We start from the raw sequence: 20,979 nt of genomic DNA, 5'->3' as shown, positions 1-20,979 counted from the left end.
AAATACATTGTTCTAGTTGAAAACTATTGATATTTTATTTAAAATTTCTTTGATAAATAGATAAATTTATTAAATTAGTTTATTTGAAAATAATTTTTAAGACGATAGTTCAATAAATAAATAAATAAACTTAAAAGTTAAAAAAATATTATTCTTAATATATTTATTAATCAATAAAAATTGATTAATTAAAATTATTTTAATAATTTAACTTAATAAAAATACTAACCATATTTAGTTACCTAAAATTAATCAATTAACTAATGTAATAAAAATTGTTAAAAATAATTATGGAAAAGAAATAATATATTATTATATTATATTATTTTAATCTGAGAAGATTTAGAGTTAGCTTCCGGTTCGGTGGGTATTTATTGAGTCCAACTGTGTAAACGAGTCTAGTTGCAAGTTCAGGTGGCAAAGGTCGGGCCGACGGCAGCCATGGCGGGTCCTCCCAGTCTCAGTGGCCCCATTAAGATGAAACTCGCCATCGGAAGAAGCTCCGGAAGAGGTCCAGCAGGTCTACGCCACAAACTGAGTAGATTGACTCAATCGGTCAGCTTTGAAATTGAAGTTTCAATCGTCGGTAGATATATTAGGTCTTCCTTTGTCCATTAATTACAAAGATTATTCATGTTGTCCGTCCCTGTCTTGGTTTGAAATCATTGAATGAGATGTGGAAATATTGGCGAGAAATCCGAGCTTTAAATTTCTGTAGGATTTGACTCTGTGAACAGCGACTGTGACGGGATAAGCCATGGCCTTGGGAATGGATCTTCTTCGAAATGTCGTTCCCCTTTTATTACTTTATCTAAGAAAAATACTCTCGAATTGTAGGAGATGGTAAGGCGAAAGAAGAAAAACATAGGAGGAAGAAGCTGCTGTACATGAACAAGATTTAACATTCATCTGATTTTACTACCAAGTAAGTGTAACTCTCTTGATAGCCAACCGAATTTCTTTTGAGCAATATGACTGGATTTGTTTGCTTTCACTGTAATGGCTTTGTTTTTCTTCACAAAATTTGATCAAATTAGTTGTTATTTGCGGCATAACGTTCAGTTGATCAACAATTCAAATTGATAAGTAAGAAAATCAGTGAGGAGTTGTGATTGGAATGGAATACTGAAGAATCAGTGGGAGATATTTAATCCTTTAGTTTCTGGTTCCTTTCAGATAGGTATGTTAAGAGCCAACAAACTTTAGAACAATTAGTGGGAGAGATCTGATTGTTGATTGCACGTAGAAAAAGAGATTAATGTCTGTTCAGACAAGAGAGATGTTCAAGCATAGGTTGATGTTTTGCATTTCAGCTAGCAGTATTCAGTTTGCAGATACCAGATATTTTCCTCTGTATTTATTCGATCTGATTGTTGATTGCGCGTTTGGTAATTTGAAACAAATATGAACACGAAGAACTGCAGATGTCCAATAGTTTGTTGTCCTAGATTAATTTTGTTGTCAAATGTTTTTATGTTGTAAGGTAACGATCAACTTGTCTCCTCATAATGTCGTCGGTCGTTTACTCACCAGATACGAATAGCAGCAGCAATTTTATCACAACTGCTATCTGTGAGTACCTCCTTATCACTGTTTTTTGTGAAAATATACGAAACATTATACTTGACACGAGTTAGACTTCTATTCATCACCACCTTAAACAAAAACATTGGCTTGCAGCTGTAGTAGTAACCTTGGTGATTTTTATTGTCATTGGTGCAATCTCTTGCTGCTTTGCTAGGAAAGCTAAGCAATGTATTGTCACAGAGTTGCGAAATGCAGTTGCTTCATCTGCATCAAATGTGGCACATTCATCTGCCCCAAATGCAGTTCCGGTTTGGGAAATCGATCAACCGACAATGGAAAAGTTCATCAAAGAAATGGCGGAACAGAGGCCTATAAGGTTCACTGCTCATCAACTATACTATTTCACAGGCAATTATTCGACACCACTCGGTTCGGGAGGATTCGGTACGGTCTATAAAGGAGAGTTCCCAAATGGAGTGAAGATTGCGGCGAAGGTTTTGAAGAGGAACTCGGACAAGCAGGCGGAGGAGCAATTTATGAATGAGGTAGGAACGATCGGGAAAACTTACCATATAAACTTGGTTAGGCTTAATGGGTTTTGTTATGACCATTATATGTGTGCACTGGTATTTGAGTACATGGAAAATCGATCTCTGGATAAGTATTTGTTTGGCAAAAATGAAGAACTTGATTGGGGGAAGTTACGTGATGTAGCCATTGGGACTGCTAAAGGTCTTGCTTACTTGCATGAGGAATGCCAACAGAAAATCATCCATTACGACATAAAGCCTGCAAACATTCTGTTGGATGAAAACTTCACTCCCAAAGTTGGTGATTTTGGCCTTGCCAAGCTTTGCAACCGGGACAGCACACATATGTCGCTCACTGGCTATCGTGGCACGCCTGGATATTCAGCACCGGAGTTCTTACTAAAGAACTATCCAATAACCCACAAGTGCGACGTGTATAGCTTCGGAATGGTATTGTTTGAGATCATTGGAAGAAAAAGGAATGGCGGTGTTACTGATTCTGGGAACCCAGATTGGTTTCCACAACATGTGTGGGAGGCTCAGGAAAAGGGTGAATTAGTTGAATTTGTTAGAAGATGTGGGTATGCTGAGGATGATAAAGAGGGAGTGATTTGGACGTGCGAGGTGGCTCTGTGGTGCATTCAGGACTGCCCCGACGAACGACCACCGATGAGTGCGGTGGTGAAGATGCTTGAAGGAGGTGTAGAAATAATGCCACCATCAAAGCCATTTCTGTACTTGGATCCAACTCCAAAAAGGAACAGTAGAGTATCGAATCTACAACAAACAAGCAGCAGTTCAGATTATTCAACCTCAAATGAAGACAGTGCCTCATATTGGTACAAGAAGACTACTCCAATAATGAAGAAGTACGAAATACAGATAGCAAGTTCTTAGAAGAAGCTTTCGTTTTCGCCATGGAAAAAGGTACTTCATTTTGCTTATTATGCATTATTAGAAGTGTTTATAGTAGGGCTCTATAGTGTATAATATTCTATTTGAAACAAAGGTACGTGTTTTATTCGATAAGTTATGCTTGGATCGACGGGTGTGTTCATGAGAATGATTTTCGTAATAGAATTTTAATAAAATATAGAAGTGATAAAGCTTGGATTTCATGACACGAGAATGATTTCTAATCCGCTACATAGCAATTTTAGTTTTGGTTAGGTAACCGTTCGATTTTTTTAAATTGTGATTGTTGTTTTATGATTTGAATTCTTAGTCATATGAATTCAATTTTAAAAATATTCGTAAGAATTTGATTACTGGAAATATTGTTGGTAATTTTGTTAGGAGAGTTCATTTAATCTGATAACTTGACCATGAATTGAGTTAGAATTTTTTCGGTTTAAGTTAAGTTCAATTTTTTAAAATCGAAAAATTTGGTTCGATTTCTAGGTTGATATATATATATATATATATATATTTTTTTTGTCAGTCAACTCAATTTAAATATTTTAGTTTAAATTTTCTCTCTCCTCATCATTTATTACATTAATTACATTATGTCGACCTTGACCCATATTCTTCATGAAAAATATGCATATTATTATGATTATTTAAAAATTTAAATTCCTTTTCCTATTAATTATATTATCCTTTCAATCTTCTAATCCTATTTTATATTATTCATTTTAGGAATTTATTGAGCCAAATAAATTAAATTAATCCATGCTAAAAATTAAAATAATTAAATTGTTGAATAAATAATGAATTTGGTCATTACATGAAATGATGGGATGACAATGCTAAGACGTAGATCAAACCTTAAACAACGACGTTTCAAACAGATCTAGCTGTTGATTTAACATGGTAACAATTTTTATTTCCTAAGAATATTTTTAAAACGTTTATCAAATGCTAATGTAAAGGGTTTTCATCTCCAGCGGGCCACCTTTTTAAGATCGAGAAAACCGAACGTTAGGGCAAGGACAAGCAGACCGTCATGGTGGTCGACAGCTGTTCGGCGTCGTCTAGCGCTTGAAGTAAGACAAAAGACTAATTGTGATGCTCACGGACCAATTTACGATGTCTCCAACGTTCGTCAAGCAAGCCATGTGGGTTGGTCGACATCTTCTTCGACTAATGGTAGCTCAATCTCAAAGCGTTGGGGTATCGAATTTCAAGAAATATTGATATTTTATAAACAAATTACAAAATTAATGTTTATTTATTTGCAATTTAGGCCAAATTTTAGCGAAAGAGTTTCAAGTCAACGTCATTTTCATTTAGCTACGCCAGTTGGTCCATTGGCAGTCTGAGAAGAAAGGACGCAACGAGAAACTTCATCTTTCATCTTCCCGCGTAAGGAAAATGTCAAATTCGAGATTTCGCAAACGGAGGAGTCTAGTCAAGCATGGAAAATTCAAGGTTACTTCCGATTCTACTCTTCTCTTCTCTTTTAAGAACCAAATCCCTCACGAATCGGTCCATTTCGAATCTATTTGTTCTTCAATCCTTCGTCTTCTCCACTATCGCTAATCGTCTGTAAAATCCTCACTCTCGGAACCCTAGCCGCCAGTCCGAAGCGCATTCAGAGGCGACGAGAAATGATCGAAATAGCTCTGTTATGCCAGTAAGTATCTGCGATTCTATTGATTTTAATGGCTGATTGTAAAGTTGCGAATCGTAAATCTGAGTTGTGTTAGTAACTTTTGTTTCTATCAGATCCGATTGGATGTTCTCCCCACCAGATTCGTCGTTTACTAGCCCCGAAAAGGCATTCAATTCTATGATTATTCTCTGTAAGTATTTCATAATTTTTTACTTGTTCGTCACGAATTTCAGGTTTATCATGCGCGGAATGATTTTTTGAGTTCTGAAAATCGAATGAACCCTTTCGCTTGAGATTAGTTTTTTTTTTCAAAAAACATTTTATATGCTTCACCGTTTATTTATTTTTTGAAAAAAGGTTCATGGGAACGGTATGCTTCTTATGTCCACGAGTGGGAATGGGATTGGAGGATGGGTTTGGGGCTTTTTCCTTTTCCTTTCATTTTTAATATATAATTTGAAAAATAACCCTTATGTCAACTAAAAAATTGACTGGTTGATGACTTGTAAAATAATTGTAAAATAATTGTATGTATGACATAAGTATTGAGTTTCAGTTACACTTTTATCATTTCTGAAGTTTTTGTAGCGTTTGAAATGGCTAAAATAATTTTATTAGCTTTTTCGTAAAAGTAAATACACAAGTATTACGTGGTGATTTGTTGAAAATAAAACTTTTACGTTGGTGTACGGACAGTTATAATGGTCTCGATTCGAGAAAGAAACAAATTTACGAGATAGAATTTTGGTTGAAATGAATATTGTACGTGTACGTGTATGTATACGTATATGTGTATATATATGGCATAAGATGGATTTGTTTAGATAGGTCGCCTGATTGTTATATGATTTTCAGATGTGGTGGGGTCGGTGGTTTCGTTGTTGGTTTTTGGAGTGATTGGCATATGTCTATACAAGTTTGTCAAGAAAGCTACACCAGACGTTGTAAGAGAATTAAGGAACATAACTGTAGCTCCTCCTCTTGCACCTGCACCTCATGTGTCTCTTCCTCCCCCTGTTATCTGGGAAGCCGATGCACCAACAATGGAGAAGTTCTTCAGAGAGATAGCCGAAGAAAAACCGGTCAGATTCACCGCTCCAGACCTCTATTCCTTCACAAGCAACTACTCCACTCGCCTCGGCTCCGGCGGCTTCGGAGAGGTTTACAAAGGCCAGTTCCCTAACGGCGTCAACATCGCCGTTAAGGTCCTTAAGAAAAGCTCAGACAAAAGAGCTGAAGAACAGTTCATGGCTGAGGTTGGTTCCATTTGCAGAACTTATCATATCAATTTGGTTAGGCTTTATGGGTTTTGTTATGACCATTTCATGAGTGCGCTTGTTTTTGAGTATCTGGAAAATGGGTCATTGGATAAGTACTTATTTGACAGAAAACAAGCCATGGAATGGGAGAAATTGCATGATATAGCCATTGGGACTGCAAGAGGGCTTGCTTATTTGCATGAGGAATGTCAACAGAGAATCATTCATTATGACATTAAGCCAGCCAATATTCTTCTTGATTCCAACTTTTTCCCCAAAGTTGGTGATTTTGGGCTTGCCAAGCTTTGCAATAGGGACAACACTCATGTGTCGATGAGCGGCTTTCGAGGTACTTATGGATACTCGGCGCCGGAGTTTTTCCTCACGAACTACCGCGTGTCGCATAAGTGCGATGTTTATAGCTTTGGAATGGTGTTGTTTGAGATCGTTGGAAGGAAGAGGAATGCTAGTGTGACTGATTCTGGGAATCCTGATTGGTTTCCGGAGAAGGTGTGGGATGCTTTTGAAAAGGGTGTGTTGGATGAGTTGGTTGTTGGGTGTGGGATTGGCGAGGGGGATAGGGAGAAGGCGAGCCGGGCGTGCGTGGTGGCTCTGTGGTGCGTGCAGGACGCACCGGATGAGCGGCCGCGGATGAGTGCGGTGGTGAAGATGTTGGAGGGGGGAGTGGATATTGTGGCGCCGCCTAAGCCTTTTCAGTATTTGAATCCAATGCGAATGGGGAGCACTAGTGGTTCTTCAGGCAGCTCAGAACAAACCAAGTCTGGTAGTTCACAGAACTCCACGGCTACGGACACCAATTCTCGATGGTATCGGAACACTACGACAATCATGAGGAAATATGAAATACAAATGGCTTCTTCTTGATGAGCCACAGCGCCTATGTTTGGGGTGCAATGCCTTCTAAAATGCTCAAATATTCGCCTAAATATTCGCCTAATATGTAAGTTGTATAAATTTTCTTACTTTATTTTTCGGTACATATTCAATTGATTGGATGTACTTATGTAACAATACATACCGTTTTGGCCCGTTACTTGTACCATTAGCATCGTAGTTTTAAATGTCACTATCCAATCAATGTGAGATCTCACAATCTATTCCTTGGGAACCCATCATCCTCGTTGACACACTAACGTCTTTGCTGGCAGATCCCCGGTGTTTGGTTCTGATATCATTTGTAATAGCTCAAGCCCCCTCTCCAACCAATGTATGATCTCATAATTTACCCTTTGGAAACCTAGTATTCTCTCTCATACACTGCCCGATGTCTAGCTTTCATACCATTTGTAACCGTCCAAGCCCCCTTTTCAACCAATGTTGGATCTCACCATTTACCCTTTGGAGACTCAGCATCCTTTATAACCGCCCAAGCCTCTTCTCCAATTAATGTGAGATCTCACAATTCATCCATTTGGGAAACCATCATTCTCGTTGGCACACTGTCACGTGTCTGACTCTAATACCATTTGTAACAGCTCAAGTCCTTGGATATTGGCCAATTTGACTCCGAGAAGTTTATATATATATATTTATAAGAAAGATTTCGTTATCTTGAAGTGATATTACATCTTAATATAAAAATATAAAATCTTTCTTTAGAAACGTTTAAAGTTATGCAAATATTACCGTTGGAAGTAATCTACCAAATCACGACCATAGAGAAACATCAAATCTCAAAAGCCAAATACTGATTTACTACATAGCCCCTTATGGAAGTTACAAAATCAAGATAGAAAAAGGGTATTATTGTCTTTTCAATGTTACAAAACGTCAATTTTCAATTTACCCCGGAGTGGGCTATTTCACCTTCCATAACTGGAAAATCTCTCTCGCCTGAGCAAACAAAGTATCTTCACTCTTAACTTCTTCCATGGCGTCCGTTCCTGCATATCGTGAAGCCGGAGGGTCAAGAACCGGCGGGAAAATTGTTCGAGCTAGGCGAGCTTGGAGTAGGAAGACTCCTTATGAACGTCCTGGACTTTCGAATTTGGGCCCTGGAGGAAACCCTAGTTGGATCTCCAGGTTCATTTTCTCGCCTACTCTCACCATTGCTTCCGGCGCCGGAAAGTTTCTCTCTTCTGTCTTCATTTCCGAGTCGTCGTCCTCCTCCTCCGACAGTGATTCAGGTTGGCTTACTTTGAACTGAATTTTTGTGTATGTTTTGTGAGAACTATGTGGATAGAGTAGCTTTTTTTTTTACTAAGGGTTAGGAGTTACTAATATGGTTGTGGTGCTTCGAAATGTAAGGTTGTTTTGAGGAAATGAGAAGTAGGTAGAACACTGAAGTTGGTGACGAGCTCAAGAAGGGCAAAATGTAGTTCGGAGTTTGAATGTGGATGGGAAATGGAGGAAGTACTAGAAAAGAAGTAAGCAACTCATGGTAAACTTTATGGTGTTTGCTGTTAAGTATACGCAGTAAGATGGTCAAGGAGGCTGGAATTGATGAAATTGGGTGGTATGCTGTGGCATGGGTTCATGAAATTTTAGATTACAGTAATATTGATTCTCATTTAGGATGCCTAATTTACTTTCATGTACGTAGTTGGTCGATCTTTCTCGTGTGTTCGCAATATTACGACTTAGAATTCAAAAATTAACTTAAAAGTGTAACTCCAGGCTTCCAGCCTTAAGGTTACATTTGAAATGTGCTAGTTCTTCAAAACTAGTTTTGAGCCCTGGGTTTCTCTTTCAAGGTCATGTCATGATGTCTGCGGGAGTTTGATCTATCTTAGAACAAGAAGCAGCATTTTGATTGTTTTAGTGAAAAGTTACAATCAAGAATCTATACACTCCGTGGGAGCTTATAAGAGTACACCCAATTAAAATCAATTACAACAAAAGAATAAGTACAAAATTCGTTAGGAAACCTTGTGAAGAGAGATGAAACTTTCTAGCGCCTCGACAATTGTAAGAGTTGGTGAGAAATTGAACTTGGATATTCAATTCGGGTTTCTTTTCCTTCAGAAAATTTGAACGTTCATCAAGATGAACTTAAGGAGTCTTTAAATACTAGCTGGCTTGGTTCAAACCATTTTTCCATTGAATTGTGGCCCATGGCATTGAGGTGTGTAAGAGAAAACAACATTGAAGCTGGCATTCTCAAGATGCTCAGACATGACCTTTCCAAATTGATTTATGGCCCTGAGGCTATCTCAAATCACTTTACTACATTAAATATGTTTTGAATATTGGTTTGGTCATTGTCATAGAACAAAATTGTATCATCATTGACATGAGAGTTGGTATATTTTTGGACTGAATTAATTTCTTGTAGGTCTGGTCAGACTCCCTTCTTTTGGGCGACTTGTTTTTTTTTTTTTTTTTTTTTTAAATATGTCCTTGTATTCTTTCAATTATTCTCAATGAAAACATTGTTTCTTGTAAAAAAAAAAAAAAAGTTCTCTGCTTCTAGTTTGCTTATCTTTTAAAGATGTATTGCATCTTATTTAACAGAGGATGATGTCGAAGATGATGTTCATGATGACAATCGTGTCTTCCAGGGAAATGGAGTGAAGAAGGTAAACAATCTAGATGTTAAATCATGTACTTGTTGAGGTGTTTTCTCATAAAATTGAAATTAGGTTGTTTGTCTCATTATCAGGCAATATAAGAAATATCTCAATATTTTTCTAGCAGACCTGCTATCAAGTTTGATATGTGATTGGGTGTTGTAATATCATGTTTTAATAACATCATTCTTATTTTATTTCTTTTTATGTTGAAAGAAATAATTTTCATAATTAAGTGATCTAGCATTGTACTAGAGTTGATGGTTTGAGGGTTCGCTAGTGCTATGTGGGTATACAGATCAATAAAATATATTTATGGAAGATCTATTCTTGATTCAACATGCTATCCATATAAATAAATTATATGTGACAAAATCAAAGTGTAAAACAATGGATAATTTGGTATTTGATTTAAGTAGACTACACCAGTGTGTCTGATTGATATTTTTATGTTGGAAGAGCGGGACAACAGAGATGGTCAATTCATTTAGGGACTTTCCTCCAGAGAAGAAAGATAGCAAGCGTCTAATTGAACAGCTTCTGATGCAGGAAACCTTCTCTAGGTATGACAATAATTTTTTGAGGAGTTCTGCTGGAACTTGTTCATTGTTCATTGTTCTGCTGGAACAATAATTTGGTCTAGACATTTCTTATGTAGTTCTCTATCAGTCAACTGGAAAAAGAGAATTTCCGTTTTGTTTTCTATGATTAACAATGCTCATCTTGGTTTTACTAGCTTGCTTGCACTTTTATCTTGATGAATGCTATGTTTTTAGTTTATATAGATGCTGAAATAAGTTATTGTTCTTCTTCAAACTTAAATCCTTAATATGTTCAATGATTGATGTTCTCATGGCTAGATAGTTTAGTTCATGAGTGATAAATGACAACAAATTGAGTTAGGTCACTGACACTTAGATGATAGCCTTCAATTATCTGTTACCAGTGCCTTCTTGTTCATCACTTTCATTCAAGCAGGGCAGAGCGTGACAAGTTATTTCAGATAATTGAATCAAGGGTTGTAGAATGTCAAAGCATTGAAGGAGAGGCTGCAGGGCGGCTAACTGAGCTTTCAAACAAAGCAGTTGATAGCGGTACTGATCTTTCAATTTCCTGTAAACCATAATTTTATGTTATGCAAATAATGAATCGTGTACAAATTGATACAGATGATGGTGGGTCTGCAGTCTGCAGCACAGCAATTCTTGAGGCGAAAACATGGTTGAATGAAAAACGATTAGGATTGTTGGGGTCTAGTTCGCCATTGGAATTGGATCATGGGCCATGCACCTTGAATTCCACGATGTTGCCAGTGGTTGGTGATTCTTTCTTTTGTTATTCTTGAATGGCATATGAATAATCACGTAATGGATCAACTTTTGTTTACATTACTTACAGTTCAACATTCCCCTCAGTTCACTTGTCAAGAACTCCATTTCTGAGCAAATGGTTTATTTGTACATCCTATCTGCCACATATAAATTTGATTATTTCTTGCTAGTTGTTACGCTTTAGTGGTTTCTTACACTCCATATTATTCTCAATGATTTTGTTCTTCTTTTACCCTTTCAACCCCTTCCCCCAACAATCCCTTGTGTATATTTCTTCTCTTCCAATTATTCACTGCTCGCTAATGTTAACCAACAATGATGATACTAGATTGATATGATAATACTATAATACAAAATTTAGAGTTGGTATGTGTCCTTATATAGGTTTTTCTTCTTGGAATATTGAAGTATATGCTGCTGCAGGGTAATGATGAAGAGACGGGTTCACTTGTAGATGTAGCCAAATCATACATGCGAGAACGCCCTCTATGGGCCTCTCCTTCTGCGAATAATTTTGAGTTTAAGTCTCCTTCACCATCAAGGTTACAGCTCTTCAAAGAAGAAACATCATTTTCAGTTAGTGGAAACCCACTTTCTTCATCTAAGGTACCATTCTATCCATTAAACTATAGTCATGACGCTTCTCCAAAACATTTTCCCCATTTTACAATTTTTTAGTATGACCGTCTTCCAAGTCACGACCCCCATATGAAAGTTTAATTGATAAATACTTTTGAGTTTCTCAATCTATGATTCTGTTTGTTGACATTGGGGTGCAGATCAAAAGGGAATCTCCTGCCAGTGGATCATGGAACATCCAAGAGGAAATACGACGCGTGCGATCAAAAGCAACCGAGGAAATGCTACGATCCCGCTCATCTGCCAAGCTTGATTGGTCTTCATTTGCTTCAGACTACAAAGGTAATTTGAGTTCTGCACGTTCAGACTATTCGAAAATTCACAGTGAAGATAAAACGCAACATGCTGTACAGTCGATAGATAAATCAATAAATTGGTCTGCAGACATTTCTGTCACTCATGACTTATCAGGTACGCATTTCTGCGAGTCGAACAATGTACTTACATTTGTAAAAGATAGTCCCTGAACATTGTGACCCTCATTTGCACCTCACAGAGTCAAAGATCATACAAGATGTGCCAGAAAATGGAGCTTGCTTACTTGGCTCAGCCAGCACTATTCAACAACAGGATAAGGTAACAGACTCCCAAAAGGGCTTTGTTAGGCCTCCAATTGCAAATGTACACTATAGGAGGGGCAAATTGCAAAACCAGTTCGTTAAATTTTATACTTGGTATCTAGGGGAGGGGATGTGACCAGCCTTCTTAGATTGGCTGTGGTGGCTTGTAGGGCCCTGTTTCGTATCGCTATACGTAAATAAGACTAGATATCTACCAGCTTTTTAAAATTACTTCTCGGCCGTCATCTATACATATTTGGCTGTCTTGAGAGTTATTAACTCTGCCTGTTCTACTGAAAGTTCGCTAACACCTCAGTCTGAGTAGAATGGTACTGATTTTATTAGATGCTTGATACGGTTCTATTATTCCTTTTCCTTGCAGGATTTTGAATCCAATCCTACCAATGAGAGGAAAGGTGCGTAATAGTTTTATCCTATGTTTGTAGGATTGAGCTGTAGTTCTATAGGATTTGTGAGAGTGTGATCCCACGTTGGTTGGAGAGGGGAACGAAGCATTCTTTATAATCGTGTGGAAATCTCTCCCTAGCAGATGTGTTTAAAACCTTGAGTGGAAGCCCAAAGAGGACAATATCTGCTAAAGGTGGACTTAAGCTGTTACAAATGGAATTAGAGCCAGACATCGGGTGATGTGCCAGCGAGAAGGCTGAGCCCCCAAGGGGGGTGGACACGAGATAGTGTGCCAGTGAGGACGCTGGGCCGCGAAGGAGGGTGGATTGTGAGATCCCACATCGGTTGGAGAGGGGATTGAAACATTTTTTTTATAAGAGTGTGAAAACCTCTCCCTAGCGGACACATTTTAAAATATTGAGAGGAAACCTGAAAGAGATAGTTCAAAGAGAACAATATCCGCTAGCAGTGAGATTGGACTGTTACAAAAAAACAAGCTGATGTAGATCAGCTCCTATAGTGTAGTATATGCTTCTTTAACAATTAAATAGTAAACTGTATTTGCTTTTCTGTGCAGCATCAAATTCAAGTTTAGATGAGAGAGGATACTCTACAGTCCATGGAGTTGCGGGGCTGGCCAACGGTCTTCCGTCGTTACCTAGGTATCTCGGTATCTATCTCTCTCGCTTTCTGTATCCAAACGAATACTGCATATAGCTGATTTTCGTTTCTTCCATTGCAGTTCCACTGGGGAGCTTGCTGTAGAAGAGAACCATGTCGACAAGATAGTTGAAGAAAGCAATTCATCAGGTCACGACCATGAGGCAAAAGGGCTGCCTGTTAAGGAACGATGCGAACTAAGTGAAGTGTCCATGGAGGTCCCAAACACGAACGACGCTGATGCCACCGCCGATAAAGTTCCATCAGAAGGAAACCATAATGGTAGCAAGGAAAAAAACGATGCTGGTAATAACGTTAATACGGTAGAGAAGCCAAGTACAGAGAGCAGCGTAGCAGCGGGGAAGACGAGTAGAATGGCTTACCTGCGACGAGGAAGACGAAGAAACTGAAGGGGGAAAAACAGGAAGGTAGCTTGTGTTGGAACCTAATATTGGACATAAAAACCTTTGACCATCGCTAAAACAAGGCTCTTGTATCATGAGTAGTTTGATTAGTTGTACGGATTTTGTATAGAGCTAGATCATAGAATCAGCTTGAATAAGCGACACTGAGGAAGCTGTGTATTTAAGTTCTGTAAAATTATCGTTCGTTAGAATTTCATTTTAAAACCGTTAAGGCATTAATGTTCACATGTACGTAAAACTTATTTAGATACAAATGATGAACGTAAGTTAGAGAGAGACGCTAGAATCAAATGGATAGTACCGATTTTTCTTTAATTTTAAACGTATTTCATCATCCCGTTTTTTCTCTTATTTTTCTTTATTTAGAAAAAAAAAAATTATGCTATATAACTATGGAGAATAATTATTTTATGCAGGTGGTTTTGATATATTTTTTAACCATCAAAATGGTTCTGACGGGCATCCTAAGGAGTCGCCCGAAAAGATTTTGATGTTCTCGTGACACACGAGTTTCTTAAGATTCTCATTAAAAAAAAAAAAAAAAAAAAATAAAAAAAAAAAAAAAAAAAAAANGATATATTAACTATCTAATTGATTCTTGGCGGGCATTCTAAGGAACCACCCGAGAAGATTTTAATGTCCTTGTGATACACGAGTTTCTTAAGATTCTCATTTTAAACAAATCGCTTATAAGAGTTTAAAATTTAAGTCGATATATATATATATATAAACCATCAAAATGGTTCTTGGTAGGTATCCTAAGGAGCTACCCGAGAAGATTTTGATATCCTCGTGATACACGAGTTTTTTAATATTCTCATTTTAAAAGAATTATTTATTAACATTATCACTTCTCATCTTGTTTCATAAATTTTTTTAATTTTAAATTAAAATAAATTTATCAATTTGTTCACCAATAAACAACTCTATAAAATTAACTATTCACATGTTTCATTTACATATACAATGAACTATATTTAAATTATATAATATATATCTCAATTTAAAAAAAATGAATTTATTTATTTATTTATTTCTCTCAAAATCTTCTCTATTTTGATAATAAACATATATAATTATCTTCTAAAAAAAAATCAAAATATTAGTATTTCAAGTTAAAATCAAATCTAATATTTCATTCATTTTTTAAAAAATAAAAATCTTAAATCAATATAACTCAACTTATTTTTTTCTGAGGTAGATTTTATTTATTTATTTATTTATTTATTTATTTATTAGATTCTAAGCCATGTGATTTAATATTTACGATTAAGACCCTCACAAAACTTAAAAGTGGATAATTATATATGTAGGATTTTAATTAACTCAAAATATAAAGCAATCCAAAGTTTTAATTAATGAAATTATTAATTAGTCCTAGCTTTAATATAATAAATTAATTAATAAGAGGTTTGGCATTGGAAGTTAAATTAGTTAATGACGTGGGTAAATTAGGTAGGGGATTTTTTGCTCCGTCAACGAAGATCTTGATTCTCGTTTAGTACTTGGAATAGAATTCATAATGATTCTGATCATGAATTCTCGTATATTTCCAAATTCCATTTCGGATTACGAATCCACGGATCCTCCCTCCCCTATATTAAATCACCGCCTTTTGATCTTCTTAGTTTCCACTCAATTTCACCAACCACATTCTTCTTGATCATCAACAACAATGGCCAATCCTATCACTCTCCAAGAGATTCGTAACGAGTCCGTCGATCTGGTACTTCTTTCTCTTCTTGCTTCTTTTTTTTTTTTTTTTTTTTTTTTTTTTTTTTTTTTTTTTTTTTTTTTTTNCTGGTTCCTTTATGATCATAATGTTTGGATCATCGCTCGGTGTTTGAAATGTGATTGAATCTTCACGTCGATCGTAACTGTCTTGTGTATTTTTTTTGTATTGAATCGATCAATCTCTGATTGTTCGAGATTATGGCGGCGGATTGTTTTTGCATGTTTTCGTTTGATCGAAAAAACGAACAGTAATGCGAGGATTTTTGTTTGTGATGAGTGATGAGAATTTGGAATCTGCGACGTAGTGATCGTTTCGTGTAATTCCAGTGACTGAGAACTGTGAGAAAGAACGTAGGGCTTTGTTATTTTTGGCTATTCTGATTCTTTGGTTCATCTTTGGAGTTCCGTTAAGGCGTTGTAAAACGACATCGTTTTATATCCATACGAAAATTTTACGGAAATAGTAGAGATTTCTTCATGAATATCTTCCTCGATTTGATCAATTACGTGACGATTTGATTTACTTTAACAACTCTCGCCATGCGGACGCCTTCGTGATTATAAACGCTTTGTTTATGTTCATGTTTGTGTTTACAGGAGCATATTCCAATCGGCGAAGTGTTTGAGAAGCTAAAATGCACAAAAGAAGGTCTCAGTTCAGAGGAAGGAGCCAATCGGCTTCAAGTTTTCGGACCGAACAAACTGGAAGAGAAAAAGGTCTCATTACTATGAAATTTCTATGTTCTTCTTTCGAACAATGGTTGAGTTGTTTCAAATCGATTTAGAGTACCTTTTGTGTGGAAACAGGAGAGCAAAATCCTGAAATTTCTAGGGTTTATGTGGAACCCTCTCTCTTGGGTCATGGAAGCAGCGGCTATAATGGCTATTGTCTTAGCAAACGGCGGCGGAAGGCCTCCGGACTGGCAGGATTGCGTGGGAGTCATTGCCCTACTTTTAATCAACTCAACCATCAGCTTTCTTGAAGAAAACAACGCAGGAAATGCAGCTGCAGCCCTTATGGCCGGTCTTGCTCCTAGAACTAAGGTTCAGAGCATACTAAAACATCATTATTAGTTGCTTGATTTCTTCTTATTTATCTTTGTCATTGTGTGGTATTATATAATTAGGTTCTCAGAGACGGTCGTTGGAGTGAGCAAGATGCTGCCATGTTGGTTCCAGGAGATATAATAAGTATCAAACTGGGAGACATTGTCCCTGCTGATGCTCGTCTTCTTGAAGGGGATCCTTTGAAGATTGATCAATCTGCTTTAACTGGCGAGTCCCTCCCGGTTACCAAAAACCCTTCGGACGAGGTTTTTTCGGGGTCGACGTGTAAACAGGGAGAAATCGAAGCAGTAGTGATTGCCACTGGTGTGCATACCTTCTTTGGAAAAGCTGCTCATTTAGTGGACAGCACCAATCAAGTTGGGCATTTCCAAAAAGTTCTTACTGCCATTGGGAACTTCTGTATTTGCTCCATTGCTATTGGAATTGTTATTGAGATCATAGTCATGTACCCAATTCAACATCGTGCATATAGGGATGGCATTGACAATTTGCTGGTTCTTTTGATTGGAGGAATTCCTATTGCCATGCCCACTGTTTTGTCTGTCACCATGGCCATTGGTTCCCACCGTCTTTCTAAGCAAGGTGCAATTACCAAGCGGATGACTGCCATTGAGGAGATGGCTGGCATGGATGTCCTTTGCAGTGATAAGACTGGAACATTAACCTTGAATAGGCTCACTGTTGACCAATCCTTGACTGAAGTCTTTGTGGGGGATGTGGATAAAGAACATGTCATTCTTCTTGCAGCAAGGGCCTCTAGGACCGAAAATCAGGACGCCATAGATGCTGCTATCGTTGGAATGTTGGCAGATCCAAAAGAGGTGTAGTTTTAGTTCATGATGTTTTAAAAATGAGCAAAAGTTTGATAATCAGAATTTTACATGATATATTGATCACAAAATTATGCAGGCACGAGCTGGTATTAGAGAGGTTCATTTTTTTCCATTCAACCCTGTTGATAAGAGAACTGCTCTCACTTACATTGATTCCAACGATAGCTGGCACCGAGTTAGCAAAGGTGCTCCCGAGCAGGTAAAGTTGTTTCTCTTTGTATTCTTGACTGATACAAGTGAGATTATAAGGATTTGTTCATTTCTCATTTTTCCTTGTTTGAAATAGATCTTAAATCTTTGCAATTCAAATGAAGCCGTCAGGGAAAAAGTTCATGGAGTGATTGATAAGTTTGCTGAATGCGGACTCCGATCCTTGGGTGTTGCTAGACAGGTTTTCAAATGTTAACCTTCACTCATGTTATGAATGATCAATAGCAACCTCTATTCTCCAAGCTTATTATTTAACTACTGATCCACAGGAAGTACCTGAGAAAACCAAAGAAAGTCCAGGAGATCCATGGCAACTTGTTGGGTTGTTAGCTCTGTTTGATCCTCCCAGGCATGATAGTGCAGAAACCATCAGAAGGGCTCTGAACCTTGGAGTGAATGTCAAGATGATTACTGGTATGTGCAAAGCAAATATCACTATCTTTACACTTACTGTGTTATATACAAACAGTTTTTTCTGCATAGCATTTGAATGATACCTTAATTATAGGGGATCAACTGGCTATTGCTAAGGAAACCGGTCGGAGGCTTGGTATGGGATCAAATATGTACCCTTCTTCTGCATTACTTAGTCAAGACAGGGATGCATCAGCAGACACCCTTCCTGTGGATGAGTTGATTGAAACGGCTGATGGATTTGCTGGTGTATTTCCAGGTGGGTTCTGCAACTTCCCTTAACTTAAATTGCACTGATTGCTAGAGAATAGGAAATAATCGTTTTATAAGAGCAACTCGAAAGCCCCGTGTTTTTTAGTCTTTTTATCAAACTCATAAAGGAAAGAAGGCCAGCCATTATGGCCGCCATCTGCTATATATCTTGAGTAGTGAGGGAACTCCTCTGTTTTTAGCGCTTTTCCCGAGAGAGAATCTTGCTGCTTACTTGCTGAGTGAGAGCACAGACTATAGCGACTTTAGCTCTTTTTAAGGATTTTTTTACGTCAATAGATGAGTGAAGCGAAGGGACGAGACACCGATAGGCTAATTTTACATTTCTCCTTAATTTAATTTTCTGTTTGCACACATAATAGAGTTGAGTTCCCCATGATCTTTGTCATATCTATACATGCAAGCTTATGTTTCATCTCTGCCCTATTGTGTTTTTCCATTTTTCTGGCTAGCTATAAAGATCTCCAAATACAAAATGCATTGCCACACATAGCTTTGCTAAGCTTATTTGCATATGGCAGAACACAAATATGAAATTGTGAGAAGGTTACAAGAGAAGAAGCACATTTGTGGAATGACTGGAGATGGTGTCAATGATGCCCCTGCACTAAAGAAGGCAGATATTGGCATTGCTGTTGCTGATGCAACTGATGCAGCTAGAAGCGCTTCTGATATCGTCCTCACCGAACCAGGATTGAGCGTTATTATCAGTGCAGTACTGACCAGTAGAGCTATTTTCCAGAGGATGAAGAATTATACGGTTAGTTTATACTTTGATGCAGCCAGTTTTAATTGATTACTTGCACAACTCCAACTCATTCATCGTTTTTTTCTTTCTTTTTTGCAGATTTATGCAGTTTCCATCACCATCCGTATAGTGGTAAATATAATGATAATAGATTGAAATATTTCATGTTCATATCAACCTATATGGTCTGGAGATTAACATTTCTTTCTGTTGACATTGCAGTTTGGTTTTCTGTTGATTGCTTTGATTTGGAAATTTGATTTCGCTCCATTCATGGTTCTAATTATAGCTATTCTAAACGATGGTATGGCTACCAAAAATGTTGGTTCATCCACTGCCTTTCCTATTATCTGAATGGATCAGGAATTCTAACTTTTTTTGTATACTGTGTGTTCTAGGAACAATCATGACCATTTCGAAGGATCGAGTTAAGCCTTCTCCGCAGCCCGACAGTTGGAAGTTGAAGGAAATTTTTGCTACTGGCATTGTGTTGGGTGGATACTTGGCTCTGATGACAGTGTTATTCTTCTGGATCGTGCGAGATACCGACTTTTGCTCGGTAAGAACAAAGAAGTCTTATATGATCCACACTGGATATCCTATTCAAGTTCTTGTGACATACCTTTGTTCTCCTGTGTCATGTTTTGTATTTCCAATTTCCTTTTGCAGAACAAGTTTTACGTAACATCCCTGAGGAACGACGACCCGAGAATGATGGCAGCATTGTATCTACAAGTTAGTATCGTGAGTCAGGCCCTTATCTTCGTCACAAGGTCTCGAAGTTGGTCCTTCGTGGAACGTCCTGGACTTCTCTTAGTGAGCGCTTTCATAGTTGCCCAGCTGGTAAGTACAACAAGAAGTAAAAACCTTTAATTCTTAGCATTTTAGCTCCTTCAACTGGTTAAGCAAGCAACGAAACTCGTTTTCGGGTACATGACAGGTAGCAACATTAATAGCAGTGTATGCAAGCTGGGATTTTGCAAGAATAAAAGGCACTGGGTGGGGATGGGCTGGTGTGATCTGGCTTTATAGTTTGATAACTTACATCCCTCTTGATATCCTCAAATTTACCATTCGCTATATTCTTAGTGGAAGGGCTTGGAACAACCTTTTGCAGAACAAGGTAGCCACACTCTTAGCCCCGTTTCATTACCTTTCTTTTGTTCTTTTATGAACTGAACTCAGTTTTCATGGACTTCCTCTCCTGTTGTGTCTCCCTCATGATAGACTGCTTTCACAACCAAGAAAGATTACGGGAAAGAAGAGAGAGAAGCACAATGGGCAACCACACAAAGAACCATTCATGGTCTTCAACTACCTCAATCCAACAACGCTCTCTCTGATAGGAACAGTTGTGGGGAGCTCTCCGAAATCGCCGAGCAAGCCAGACGACGCGCTGAAATTGCAAGGTACGGCCTACTACCCCAAGTCATCTTCCTTAAGCAATGCCTCACTATAGTGTTACTTGAATGCCTCTGAATGGGAGAAGTTTTTCGTAGTCTGTGCTATTTGATACTAACTTCCTAGTATATTGGTGGATGGATAGGTTGCGGGAGTTGCACACTCTAAAAGGTCGGGTGGAATCGGTGGTGAAGTTGAAAGGACTAGACATCGACACAATTAATCAACATTACACTGTCTAACAACCAATTCCAATGCCAATGCCAATGCCAATAGCCCCTTCCTTTGTCTCTAACTTTGTTAGTTTTGGTAGTCAATAATTGTAGCCATTTTTTTTTATCTTCTGCCAATGCAGACAGACAGGATGTTTTCCTTTTCTAATTATTTCTTTTTTTCTTCTGTGTATATAATTAATTACTACTGAATATAGGATTTTCCAATTCTTTATTTTAACAAGTATTAAAAATATATAATAATAATAATAATAATAATAATAATTTTGTCCATTTCTCTCAATTTTCTTTTCTTTTTTATCATATAATTAACTAACCTCATCTTCTCCATGTGATCTACCACCTCTTCCTTCCCCCCTTTTATTTTAAATAATTTGTCCTTTTTTATTATTATAATATTTTCAATTTTATTCCTTCCTTACCTTTTATATATGTATATATATATGTGTATATATATATATATATATATATATATATATATATATATATATATATATATATATATATATNTTTATTATTATAATATTAATTTAAAGGGATTGAGAGTTTGTAAGGCATTATTAGGACATTCCTACTTGATTGAGGTGAGGTGGTTGCTTCTGTGCCTCTTTTTCTTTTTCCACTTTATTCAAATAAATTAAT

General features: G+C 37.3%; 4 protein-coding genes across 10 annotated transcripts; all 4 read left to right on the top strand.

Annotated features, from left to right (window-relative positions):
- Window positions 1–372: 372 nt before the first annotated feature.
- LOC111788182 (rust resistance kinase Lr10-like) lies at window positions 373–3,180 on the top strand. 6 transcript variants are annotated; one of them, XM_023668436.1, is made up of 4 exons: window positions 373–555; window positions 838–925; window positions 1,484–1,572; window positions 1,681–3,180. In XM_023668436.1, exons 3-4 carry the CDS (start codon window positions 1,509–1,511, stop codon window positions 2,952–2,954), a joined length of 1,338 nt encoding a protein of 445 aa, XP_023524204.1. In that variant the 5' UTR covers window positions 373–555; window positions 838–925; window positions 1,484–1,508; the 3' UTR covers window positions 2,955–3,180. The 6 variants fall into 6 exon arrangements, with proteins under 6 accessions (XP_023524204.1, XP_023524203.1, XP_023524202.1 ...); XM_023668435.1 differs by having other exon boundaries at window positions 373–586; XM_023668434.1 differs by having other exon boundaries at window positions 373–599.
- Window positions 3,181–3,980: 800 nt separating this feature from the next.
- On the top strand, window positions 3,981–7,002 carry LOC111788175 (rust resistance kinase Lr10-like). 2 transcript variants are annotated; one of them, XM_023668427.1, is made up of 5 exons: window positions 3,981–4,148; window positions 4,246–4,430; window positions 4,575–4,635; window positions 4,728–4,804; window positions 5,470–7,002. In XM_023668427.1, the coding sequence occupies exons 3-5, from the start codon at window positions 4,610–4,612 to the stop codon at window positions 6,756–6,758; spliced, it is 1,392 nt and encodes a 463-aa protein (XP_023524195.1). In that variant the 5' UTR covers window positions 3,981–4,148; window positions 4,246–4,430; window positions 4,575–4,609; the 3' UTR covers window positions 6,759–7,002. The 2 variants fall into 2 exon arrangements, with proteins under 2 accessions (XP_023524195.1, XP_023524194.1); XM_023668426.1 differs by having other exon boundaries at window positions 3,982–4,148; window positions 4,246–4,635.
- Window positions 7,003–7,705: 703 nt separating this feature from the next.
- On the top strand, window positions 7,706–13,702 carry LOC111788146 (protein KAKU4-like). The gene is made up of 11 exons (XM_023668372.1): window positions 7,706–8,020; window positions 9,348–9,412; window positions 9,863–9,966; window positions 10,382–10,497; window positions 10,573–10,718; window positions 11,158–11,340; window positions 11,514–11,784; window positions 11,870–11,949; window positions 12,316–12,349; window positions 12,919–13,003; window positions 13,084–13,702. The coding sequence occupies exons 1-11, from the start codon at window positions 7,765–7,767 to the stop codon at window positions 13,409–13,411; spliced, it is 1,668 nt and encodes a 555-aa protein (XP_023524140.1). The 5' UTR covers window positions 7,706–7,764; the 3' UTR covers window positions 13,412–13,702.
- A 1,246-nt stretch (window positions 13,703–14,948) lies between these two features.
- LOC111788099 (plasma membrane ATPase 4-like) lies at window positions 14,949–20,528 on the top strand. The gene is made up of 16 exons (XM_023668282.1): window positions 14,949–15,152; window positions 15,758–15,877; window positions 15,968–16,204; window positions 16,288–17,049; window positions 17,138–17,260; window positions 17,348–17,452; window positions 17,541–17,685; window positions 17,780–17,944; window positions 18,477–18,715; window positions 18,803–18,835; window positions 18,926–19,007; window positions 19,102–19,262; window positions 19,373–19,546; window positions 19,644–19,826; window positions 19,931–20,112; window positions 20,250–20,528. Exons 1-16 carry the CDS (start codon window positions 15,102–15,104, stop codon window positions 20,344–20,346), a joined length of 2,859 nt encoding a protein of 952 aa, XP_023524050.1. The 5' UTR covers window positions 14,949–15,101; the 3' UTR covers window positions 20,347–20,528.
- Window positions 20,529–20,979: the final 451 nt, after the last annotated feature.

This window comes from Cucurbita pepo, chromosome LG02 (genome assembly GCF_002806865.2).
Source record: "Cucurbita pepo subsp. pepo cultivar mu-cu-16 chromosome LG02, ASM280686v2, whole genome shotgun sequence".
NCBI classification, from domain to species: domain Eukaryota; kingdom Viridiplantae; phylum Streptophyta; class Magnoliopsida; order Cucurbitales; family Cucurbitaceae; genus Cucurbita; species Cucurbita pepo.
This window is presented reverse-complemented; position numbering and strand designations above follow the sequence as displayed.

Coding starts and splice junctions, on each gene's coding strand:
- LOC111788182 (XM_023668436.1), top strand. CDS start 1,509: ATGTCGTCGGTCGTTTACTCACCAGATACGAATAGCAGCAGCAATTTT. Junction 1,573..1,680: donor TTTTATCACAACTGCTATCT/GTGAGTACCTCC, acceptor ATTGGCTTGCAG/CTGTAGTAGTAACCTTGGTG.
- LOC111788175 (XM_023668427.1), top strand. CDS start 4,610: ATGATCGAAATAGCTCTGTTATGCCA. Junction 4,636..4,727: donor GAAATAGCTCTGTTATGCCA/GTAAGTATCTGC, acceptor TGTTTCTATCAG/ATCCGATTGGATGTTCTCCC. Junction 4,805..5,469: donor CAATTCTATGATTATTCTCT/GTAAGTATTTCA, acceptor TATGATTTTCAG/ATGTGGTGGGGTCGGTGGTT.
- LOC111788146 (XM_023668372.1), top strand. CDS start 7,765: ATGGCGTCCGTTCCTGCATATCGTGAAGCCGGAGGGTCAAGAACCGGC. Junction 11,785..11,869: donor TGTCACTCATGACTTATCAG/GTACGCATTTCT, acceptor TGCACCTCACAG/AGTCAAAGATCATACAAGAT. Junction 11,950..12,315: donor CTATTCAACAACAGGATAAG/GTAACAGACTCC, acceptor TTTTCCTTGCAG/GATTTTGAATCCAATCCTAC.
- LOC111788099 (XM_023668282.1), top strand. CDS start 15,102: ATGGCCAATCCTATCACTCTCCAAGAGATTCGTAACGAGTCCGTCGAT. Junction 16,205..16,287: donor GTCTTGCTCCTAGAACTAAG/GTTCAGAGCATA, acceptor TTATATAATTAG/GTTCTCAGAGACGGTCGTTG. Junction 19,263..19,372: donor GAGATACCGACTTTTGCTCG/GTAAGAACAAAG, acceptor TTCCTTTTGCAG/AACAAGTTTTACGTAACATC.